General features: G+C 44.3%; 3 protein-coding genes across 3 annotated transcripts; 1 reads left to right on the top strand and 2 right to left on the bottom strand.

Annotated features, from left to right (window-relative positions):
- Window positions 1-2,360: 2,360 nt before the first annotated feature.
- Window positions 2,361-4,781, bottom strand: LOC131261115 (RPII140-upstream gene protein). The gene is made up of 3 exons (XM_058263032.1): window positions 4,531-4,781; window positions 4,212-4,466; window positions 2,361-4,134 (listed from the first exon to the last, which is right to left on the bottom strand). Exons 1-3 carry the CDS (start codon window positions 4,728-4,730, stop codon window positions 3,678-3,680), a joined length of 912 nt encoding a protein of 303 aa, XP_058119015.1. The 5' UTR covers window positions 4,731-4,781; the 3' UTR covers window positions 2,361-3,677.
- Window positions 4,782-5,489: 708 nt separating this feature from the next.
- On the top strand, window positions 5,490-8,140 carry LOC131261110 (endoplasmin). Its single transcript, XM_058263026.1, has 2 exons — window positions 5,490-5,642; window positions 5,783-8,140. The coding sequence occupies exons 1-2, from the start codon at window positions 5,597-5,599 to the stop codon at window positions 8,128-8,130; spliced, it is 2,394 nt and encodes a 797-aa protein (XP_058119009.1). The 5' UTR covers window positions 5,490-5,596; the 3' UTR covers window positions 8,131-8,140.
- Window positions 8,141-9,723: 1,583 nt separating this feature from the next.
- On the bottom strand, window positions 9,724-10,301 carry LOC131260735 (Golgi-associated plant pathogenesis-related protein 1-like). The gene is made up of 3 exons (XM_058262535.1): window positions 10,297-10,301; window positions 10,120-10,237; window positions 9,724-10,044 (listed from the first exon to the last, which is right to left on the bottom strand). The coding sequence occupies exons 1-3, from the start codon at window positions 10,299-10,301 to the stop codon at window positions 9,724-9,726; spliced, it is 444 nt and encodes a 147-aa protein (XP_058118518.1).
- Between the last annotated feature and the right edge of the window lie 607 nt (window positions 10,302-10,908).

Raw genomic sequence — 10,908 nt, 5'->3', positions numbered from 1 at the left:
AAACCTCCGCGCAGATAAAGAATAAAGGGAAAGAAACCCTTGGCATCGAGCAGATCAAGCCAAGTGCACTTTATCGTGGCCGCTTGCAACCATCGACCGTGGTTTATAATGCATCAATAGTTTACTTCTGACATGGTCGCTTGAAAGACAGGTTTAATTTTATAAACAGGAGAGGGTTAATTGATGAAAAAGTCGTCCAATGTTGAATGAATGAAATCGGTTGATCGGACAACATCGTCCCAGTGTTGCTAGAGTAAACAGCTTACGTACGGCACGCTTGGCATCAAATTTTCTATTTTTATTTCTTTTACTTTTTCTGTTACACGAAGTAGCCGAGCCCCTTTGCAAAATACACCCTCCCGGTTGAACATTGAACTGAACTGAACACGCAAAATGGCCAAGAGGTAACTTAAATGGGGGTACCTTGGGAAGGAAACTTGGCCCAATCGTTGGCCCAACTGAAATTATTTTGGCAGCTTCCGGTGACAAACTAATTAATCATGGCGTGCGCGCGAGACATAGTTAGCAGCAGAAGGAAACTGATGGCTTATAGAAGGATGCTTTGCGAAAAAAAAGTGTTTTATTCGTTTATTTCTTTCCACCGGCAACACACACCAGACCATTGGAGAAATGATGAATTAGTGCCCTTAAAGAATACGATTGAAGTACATAAGATAATACTGGCACTACAAAAAAACATTCACCAACAATATGAGGTATGAGAAAATGCAAAACCCTGCAAACAAGAGGTCGTGTTCCGACAACATCCGATAAGCATTCTTTGGGATCTCAACTAAGACAGTGAGTAATAGGAGATTTAAATCTCGCTGATCCTTCAAAGAAATGTTATCGGTTTTAAGTAAATTACAGAGCAACAAGAACAAAAACGAAAAGCCGCAACATTACTTACGATACTTTCAGCCGGGTATTCTTAAGTTAAACATACTCGGAACACTTCAGCGCAGCGGTAGGAAAGCATAGATAGGAGATAGAGGCGTCTGGTTGTGGTGTACTTAAGAATATACTATCTTAATTGTTAACATTTATTTTTCGGCATACATATACTTACAAAAATGGCAAATACGAAGAAGAGCAAACCAGTACAGTTAAAAAGTGTAGAATACCTTTTAAGGACGTACATTTCTTTCAGGCAATGGTTTACTTAATACAAATCGCAAACCGGCACGTCAGGTGGCGGAATACAAATTCAAATAGTCATACCAAAAAAACCATATGTTGGTTCTAAACTGTAATCACAAAAGCAAAGCACTGTTGCGCGATCAGATAAGGGCAGTTGATGCGATCAATCCATTTGTATCTCGTTCACCATCCTCATTTTCGATACCGACTGCAATGACACAAACAGACGAACGGAAAGACGTTAACAATACTGGATCGTTTTCCGATAATAACGTTAGGTTTTGTTTTACGTACCACTCATTTCTCGTGCTTGTCGTGATCACTTACTTTATTTTTCTTGTACCGCAAGTGTCGTATGAATGAAAATATGTATTTGCCCTTTTCCGTTGGTTCGTTTACCTCGACCGGTTGCTCTTGGCAGACAGATGCTGCTCGCTGTGCGTTGGTGTACAACCTAGTTTCCTTCTTCTGTGATACAAGAAAAGCACACTTGTGATAAAGTGAAATTTATTCGTACATAATTTTTGTTGGTATATCGTACAGACTTTGTTCGTTTAGTTCGTCGTTTTTCTTTTTTGTTTTCTCTTAGTTTTGTTTGTGTGAGCTCCTGCTTTTCTCCTGCAGCCTTTCCATCCTGCCCTAAACCCGACTCCTTAGTACAACCTTTCCCGCTTCGGTTTAGTTTTCCTTATGTTACACTGTTGCTTGTACTTCCGTGGACAGTGGCATTAGTACACTGGAACCAAGATGTTTCAATTAGAGAGTGATAGTGCGCAAGTAATAGAGAAAGAGAAAAAGAAGAGAGAGAGAGAGAGAGAGAGAGAGAGAGAATGGGATTACGAGTGAATGGTGAATGGTGAATGGCTATATAAGTACATACTTATATGATCCGTAGACTTAAATATCTACTATCGGGCGCCCTGAGCGGGATGGCAGAACACCGAGGGCAATCGAAAAGGTGCAACCAACGGAAAGGCTAAATCAACGTTCTTGACACCGACGAAGTTTCGAAACATTTAAAACCCACACCCCAGACAGATGATTCCAAACCTACTTTAAAAAAAGATAGCTTGACAACAACTTTATGAACAAACAGACAGCAATCAAAATGATCAAACAAAACCGACACTGGAGCATATGTTGGGTCATGTGCATGCATATAAAACCGGAATAAATCGTCCCATCATTCACTACACAAGAACGAACCTGTTTCGTTTGTTTCGTTGATTGTTTTCTGTTTTTAGTTAAATTTATAACAATTCGAGTACACTGAACACACATATAAATTGAATTCGAATACTGGACTAACCGTTACATACCAAGACCGCCATCAGCAGGGTATTTTGCTTTTCTTTGTGATCAAACGCAAATTACGAATGAACTAAGAAAACTTTCATTCTACCATCTAACGGCTGTCTGTGAAACAAGTTCGACCGTATTTTCCTTTCAACAATCAAAGTTTCTCTGTTCATAATCCCAGCGATCTAGTGTGCCGTGGTTCGGAGGCACTATGTTCCATGGATCCAGAAGCAAATAAGTTACTTAATATCCTTTACACGGTGCTTCGTTAGAGTACACAAAGTTGTAGTGAACGCTTTATTTTTCTTTTCTGTTTAAACATACTTAAGAGTGAATGAAGAACGACTTTCCTCCTCCTTAGGTCCAGTCATTTAAAAATATCGCTCGTCCAACTTATCCGCATCATTCAATTTCTTCAATATCTCGTTTTATAATTTCCAAACACCTATTAGAAATAGTTCACGATCCCTTCTTCGGTAATTTATGATATCTAGGGTTCTATTTTTAATAGTTTATGTTTTTTAATGTTTTAGCACCACTACTAACAATTCGTCATATTCTCATCCGATTAGGTTCCCAATTTCTTCCTTTAATTTGCATAGCAGAAGAAACCTTAATATCTATTGTAGATAGATTCAGTTATTATGTTTTACTGTAAATAAAACCGGATAATAACCGTGATGAGTTATTTTCTCAAACTTTTCCATATGTCCTTGTCAATATTTGTTCAAAAATAATATGCCACTTGCTAAGATGTTGTTTTTCCACTTTCTCTTCTATGTACAACACACCGCGCGTTTGATTTTTACGTCCATTTTCATAGATCCTTTACCGATGGCAGAATAATCTGGTTCCTACTACTAGACTAAACTGTTTTTTTTTTGTCTTTCCCCCTTTATTCCCTTACTGTCAATTCAACCAATATCCGACTAGCTGACGCCTGCGGTGCCGCGGTCCTGCTTCAGTTGCGACTCAAGCACGAACAGCAGCAAGCCAAAAAGAAGCTAATGAAATCCAAATCCCTACCCGACATGAAGACAATAAGTTAAGGAGGACGATTGTGACCTGTTTGTTAAACTGCACTTGATTTGTTCTATTTTTTGTGTCATTTCTTCTTTTACAACAATCCCTTGATTCGTTCTGTTTCAAATAAACTTCTGTACTACTCCTACTACACGCGTAGTTTGTTTGGTATTTCGAAAGAAACGAAACAAATTAAACATGGTTTTAATTGCTTGCTAATGTTTTTCTATTTGTTTTGGGATCGGTTCCTCCTGATCGAGTTTGCTCATGAGCGTTTCGCGTTCTACGGCGAGTTGAATTTTTCGTTTTTCAGCTTCAATTGCCTCCAGATCGATGTTCGTGGTACCAAACTTGTTGTGGTGGTGCGTTAGTAACGGTTCCTCTTCGGCGTCCGATTGGGTTTTCATCGAGTCCCTGATCACCTGGTCGCGGTTCGTTTGCCACTTGTACTGCCAGAAGCGAACCTCCTCCATTGTAGTACCGGTCGCACGCATTATCCCGAGCGAAAGGCCACCAGCCACACCACCGAGAGCCAGCCCGACCAAACCACCCGAAGCCATGCCCCGGAGGCCCATGCTGAATTTGTACATTGCGCCTGTGACGCCACCGGCGGCCAGATACTCGTACAGGGATGATTTCCCCCGGTACACGGAAATGACTGTTTGGATGCCGCTAAAAAGAAAGCAGAGAATAATATGCCAATAAGGTACGTTCCAAGGAGATACTAGGACGAAGCGAACCCGACTTACACGTAGCTTGTGGTGAACAGGGCCAACCGCCAGCCCCATCGAAACGCTCCTTTGGCGAAGTTTACGGTCACCTGATCCTGAAGCTTCTTTTTTGCTTCAAAGCTGGACTGAAACGCCGTGGCTTGGTTTCGTTCCATGAAGTTCATGTAAGCGACGCGCGAGTTCACAAAACCGCCATAGCATGCACCGAACAGGAAGCCAAGAAACCCAGCCTGGTAGATGGAATTGAGTTCACTCGACACACGTCCGAATTCGCTACAAAAAAAGGATCAGTTTAAATACTGCTTCAACTAAGTATGGTTGGGTGTTTCTATATTACTCAATTTTGAACATCATGTTTAGCCGTTCCATGCCGGTTTGTTTGTCGCCCGGTGCATCCTCGTACATACTCTGTACGGTTTTGGTGTCGATTTTTATCTGATCATGATCGTTGGCGGTAAATGGCAATAAACCAGCGGACACGAAGCCACCTGGCAGGCAGAGTTTATGAAATGTTCTTCGAAGCATTTTAGAATTCATTCAATCTGCACTTAAATAATATACTGAAATCAACGCACCGCTAAACTTTTGCATAACTGTTTTTTGACAATCAGCTGTTCTGCTGTGCCGCTGCATAATTTTACCTTGGGCCGCTGTAAATGATAAACACAAATTGTACATGTAAACAAATCTTTTTTTTTTGGAAAACAACGTATTTGTTCACTTTTGAATGATTGGTTTGAATTATTCATATTGATCCAAGGTGCCACTGAAATAAACTTAGTATAGAATGATAATTTATTGAATGTTTCATTCAACATAATGAACAATTGTGTTCTCGGTGTTCTAGCTTAACAAAAGATAATGTGCCTCTAACAACCATTACGATTAACATTTTTTGCTATGAACCGTACACAGCAAAAAAGAGCTTCTTTTTCATTAATTTTATATCCCAAAATGCTATCGTTTTTGAGTAAATTCTTGTAGGTTCTAGAAAATTTGCATTGCGACAATTATTATTAAGGCTTGATACCAACCCTGCACAAAAGTCATGTGGACCAATCAGAAAACGCCAGATATTCTCGAAAGCCCACGTCGTCTAGTTTAGCCCATACGAAACACTGTACCGATGGGCTGGCCTAATGACGTCACTCGTCAAGCATCGTGCGAAAAAGCGAGACGACATCAAGCTTGCCGGTAGGAAATCCTCTAGCTACAACATAAACTCGACTCAGCGCAGCGGCATTTATTACTCTGCGAGTTTAACTGGCTTTAGTTTATTCGCTCGTTGACCACTCGAAGAAGCAAGTTTGCCAAGGCAATCTGCCTTCTTTCCACCCGCCCGTCGAAAGGAAGTCCCGTTTATTTGGTAATTGTTTGGTGAATAAAAACAGTGCACCGTCAGCATGAAGTACTTGCTACTTCTGGTCGTGGGTGTATTCCTGATTTCAGGTAAGTGGAGCAAAAAGCCAACATTCGGCGGACAATGTTCGCCATCGTGTACGTGGCCATTTGCGAATGTTCAAGAATGGTTCACATCGTGGAGCGATTGGTGTGACGTGGTCCTTATTGGGGGTTTTCCCAATCCGCAGGAATAAACCAGGTGCGTGCGGAGGCCGACGATGATGATACGTTGCCCCTGGTGGACAACAATCTCGGTGCTTCTAAAGAAGGTTCACGAACGGATGCCGAAGCGGTGAAGCGTGAGGAGGAAGCGATCAAACTGGATGGGTTGAACGTGGCGCAGATCAAAGAGCTACGGGAGAAGTCGGAAAAGTTCACCTTCCAGGCGGAGGTGAACCGCATGATGAAGCTCATCATCAACTCGCTGTACCGGAACAAGGAGATTTTCCTACGTGAGTTGATCTCCAACGCGTCCGACGCCCTGGACAAGATTCGTCTGCTCTCGCTTACCAATCCGTCCGTGCTGGACACCAACCGTAACCTGGAGGTAAAGATTAAGGCCGACAAGGAGGGCAAGGTGCTGCACATCATCGATACCGGTATCGGTATGACGAAGCAGGATCTGGTAAACAACCTCGGCACGATCGCCAAGTCCGGCACGGCCGATTTCCTTACCAAGATGCAGGAATCGAAGTCGGAGAGCGGTCAGGATGTGAATGATATGATCGGTCAGTTCGGTGTCGGTTTCTACTCCGCTTTCCTGGTTGCCGATCGGGTCGTCGTTACGACGAAGCACAACGATGACAAGCAGTACATCTGGGAGTCGGATGCTGCCAGCTTCAGCATCGTGGAGGATCCGCGCGGCAACACTCTTGAACGTGGTTCGCAGGTGTCGCTCCACCTGAAGGAGGAGGCACTCGACTTCCTCGAGGACGACACGGTGAAGCAGCTGATCAAGAAGTACTCGCAGTTCATCAACTTCCCGATCTACATGTGGACGAGCAAGGAGGTGGAAGAGGAGGTGGCCGTCGAGGAGGAAGCCACCGAGAAGCCCGAGGCCAAGGAGGACAGTGCCGACGAGGAGGAAGATGCGAAGGTCGAGGAGGAGGATGCGTCCGAAAGTGACAAACCGAAGACGAAGAAGGTGAAGAAAACGGTCTGGAACTGGGAGATTATGAACGACAGCAAACCGATCTGGACGCGCAAGGTCAGCGAGGTCACGGACGATGAGTACACCGAGTTCTACAAAAGTCTCACGAAGGACACGTCCGATCCGCTGACGCATACGCACTTTATCGCCGAGGGCGAGGTTACGTTCAAGTCGCTCCTGTTCGTCCCGAAGGTCCAGCCCTCGGAGAGCTTCAACAAGTACGGCACCAAGGCGGACAACATCAAGCTGTACGTGCGGCGTGTGTTCATTACGGACGAGTTCAACGATATGATGCCAAACTATCTGAGCTTCATTCGCGGTGTGGTCGACTCGGACGATTTGCCATTGAACGTGTCGCGTGAAACGCTCCAGCAGCACAAGCTGATCAAGGTGATCAAGAAGAAGCTCGTCCGCAAGGCTCTGGACATGATCAAGAAGATCGATAAGGAGCAGTACGAAAAGTTCTGGAAGGAGTACTCCACTAACATCAAGCTCGGAATCATGGAAGACCCGAGCAACCGGTCCCGGTTGGCGAAGTTGCTTCGCTTCCAGTCGTCCTCGACGAAGGACAAGGAGTTCACCAGCCTGTCGGACTACGTATCGCGCATGAAGCCGAAGCAGGAGAGCATCTACTTCATTGCCGGCCCGAGCCGCAGCGAAATCGAAAAGTCGCCGTTCGTCGAACGTCTGCTGACCCGTGGCTACGAGGTGCTGTTCCTGGTGGAAGCCGTCGATGAGTACAGTATTTCCGCTCTGCCCGAGTTCGATGGCAAGCGCTTCCAGAACGTCGCGAAGGAAGGCTTCACGCTGGACGAGTCGGAAGAATCGAAGGCCCGCTTCGACGAGCTGAAGACCGAGTACGAGCCGCTGCTCAAGTGGTTGAACGACGTCGCTCTGAAGGACAAGATTGCGAAGGCACAGCTCTCGGAACGGTTGGCTAACTCGCCCTGTGCCCTCGTGGCGTCGATGTTCGGCTGGACGGGTAACATGGAGCGACTGGCGCTGGCCAACGCGCACCAGAAGACGGACGATCCGCAGCGCATGTATTACCTGAACCAGAAGAAGACGCTCGAAATCAACCCACGCCATCCGCTGATGCGCGAACTGTTGCGCCGTGTCGAGGCCGACTCGGACGATATCGTAGCGAAGGATATGGCTGTGCTAATGTTCAACACGGCCACCCTCCGGTCCGGCTTCCAGCTGCCCGAAACGGCCGATTTTGCCGACAGCATCGAACGCATGATGCGCCAAACGTTGGGCGTATCGCTGGACGAGAAACCCGAGCAGGAGGAATTCGTGGACGATGCAGCGTACGAGGCCGGTGCCGGCGGTGCCGATGCGGAGGAGGAGGAAGTTGACGCCGATGGTGAGCATGACGAGCTGTAAAGCGGTTAAACTAACCCGCTTCGTCGGGACAATCCACGACTACCAAGTGGCCGATGATGTGTAAGGAGTGGCCACCATTTTTGTGCATGACTGATGAACGCGAATGTGTATGTGTGTGTGTGTATGTGTGATTGTATGCTAATAGCTCTTATCTATTGAAGGGGGACAGATTTTTCTGTCTTCTTCTGTCTGAGTAGTTATGTTTAGCACAATATGACCGAAACAGGACTGAGTTTCTCTGTTTTTCTTTTGCACCCTTTGGGTCATCAGAAATACATGTTAAGGACGCTACAGGCGAACAAAATAATTTCCAATCAAGGTCGAAAGCTATAGGACATATTTTATTGTCTCCCAATACCAAGCCCGGTGCCTGGTTTTCTCACAAGCGGGCATTTCCGGTACCGAGCAAAGCGCGACACACTACATTCGAGATCACTCCGTAGTAGTAATAAGAGCTAGTTTTCCTTTCTTTATTTTGTATCTCGTATGTTTTTTTTGTTTTTGTTTAAAAGCACGGTAACTTTTCTGTTAGTATACTGGAGCTTGAATCCAGCCATTTAAAAACCGATCCATGAAGTGTGCAAACGATCAAGAAACGATTTTCCCTTTGTAATTGCACTTGTACATTACATCCGTGAAAAGTGGGCAGAACTGAAAATAATTTTACGGAACAATGGGAATGTAAGTCATTGTGGGAGTAGCGAAAGGAAATAAAACAAATCGAACGGTAACGATAATGGTAATTTGATGTGTTTTTAACTGTCGAAATAGTGCCGTTTTTACAGCTATCAATATCACAAAAGATGCAGAATGCTGCGGTACCGAGTCGAATCTGTAATCAATTGTTAACATTTTGTTACTGCATTTTCCTTCGTTCAATACCAAAATCCCAGCAAGCTTTGAACAAACGCCAGGATTCAAGTAGCAGTTCGCGCTCCATACTGCTCCACGTGGATGTCTAGAGTAAAATGCACTATTATGTTTATCTCTGTCTCCATTCATAATTTACAACATCACCGCGCGATTTGGCGAATTGAAAAAAAATTTTAAATGAAAATGACATAGTTCCGGTTTGATGTTAATGGAATCCTAAGAATGTATACCTTATTCAGAGATGAGTAAAGCGTTATCATGAAGAAAGGGCGAGGTTTGAATATCAGTTCTTTAGAATAGAAGGACTTTAAAAAGAAATTTAGCCATAGAGCATAAGAATTGCTATGTGGTATGTTTTTGATAAAACTTTCCGCATTTCATTCATATGGATCCTCGCTTTTTGGTGTACTCCTGAGTACGACATCGCCGCTACTTTGGCGAAAAAAAGGGGTTCCTTTTGACGCCCTTTTTGACCGTCCTATTCCTCCGACTCCTGCACCAACTCTGTCTCTTCCGCCGGCAGAAGTTGTGCGAACTGGTCGTCAAGATCTGCAACATCCGATCTGAATTACCTCAAAATAATTTTCCACTTCTATGAGTCCTTTCAGACTGCCCCCGCAAAGTAGAGTAGACCTAAATTACGGCGGGAGTAACATTTTCCGATGTTATGTTTTCTAAGCATTTATTGTACACCTTCCCCTTGATTTGTTCCACGCTCCTTCAGCTTCTCGAAACGTTTAGATGGTATTGCCCCATAAAATTACCCGGTGGGTCGTAATTACATACGACATAAACGTTCGACCCTCTAGACGCAATTCCAACGCCAAGTCTACGAGACTTTTTCCATACTAGTGCAGTAAAGTGGCCAACCTGGCTAAAGTTGTGTGGTTGCGATGCACCAAACCGATAGTATTTGATTTCATTGTACCAAGAATTCGTTGGTTTCGAAGCGGTGATACATGTGCTCCCAAATTGTGCATAAAGATTTTCTCCGTACTTTCCGTTGGTCCGATGCTGCATCACATTCCTGCTTGCTAGCGTCTGAAATCAGGATCAGGATTCATGTTTCATAAGAACACGTTGGAATGACTGATTCTGGGATTACGGAATACTTACGTTGGCCCATTGTTGGGCGTATTGGCATATTGCGGGATCCAAAACTAATGGCACAGCGGAGTGTTTGGCTCGAAGCTCATTGTGACGTTGTAGAACCTGTTGCTGGAATGCTGTGTAGCTGGGGTTGAAAGACAATTAGGGATAGAACATGTTGTTCTTTTCACTGATCCAACTCACCTCATGTTGACAATACCAGGTATGCGCAATGTGTGATGCGAAATTTAAGGTTCGATGCCTTTTTATATGAGCCAAACACAGATGTCAGTAGTTTTTGACTCACTGGATAGATTTCATTCCATGAAATAAAGTTTATCTCTTGGGAGTGAAGCATAATTTTAAACGCATAGATAAGGAAATGTCGATAAAAAATTTTCAAGATAACACAACCGAGTTAATCGGGCTCAGATCGGACTTTATTTTTTATTTTTTTTTTATTTTATTCATTGATTCGACAGACTGTGTAGCCCCCTCGAATTTTGGTACTCGGTTGATTACAATTACAGTATAGTTACACGTTTCACGTCACAGATAAGGAATTATTAATGGCTGCGGGAGTTCCGGAGACGGTTGACAAACTGAGCACGTGTGATGCCCGGCCCGAAGAGATCACATATTGAGTTAAATTGGCGACACATAGTGATAAGCGGGGACAAACCTCCAAAACGTGTACGATGATCAGCTAAGGAGATCATGTCGCGTGAACGAAGTGCTCTGGTGGTGGCGTATAGGTTGATAGCAGAAAGCAGCTCAGGAGAATCGATGTTTCCCAGGTGTCCTGGCTTGTCACAC

The sequence above is a fragment of the Anopheles coustani genome, chromosome 3 (assembly GCF_943734705.1).
Source record: "Anopheles coustani chromosome 3, idAnoCousDA_361_x.2, whole genome shotgun sequence".
NCBI classification, from domain to species: Eukaryota; Metazoa; Arthropoda; class Insecta; order Diptera; family Culicidae; genus Anopheles; species Anopheles coustani.
This window is presented reverse-complemented; position numbering and strand designations above follow the sequence as displayed.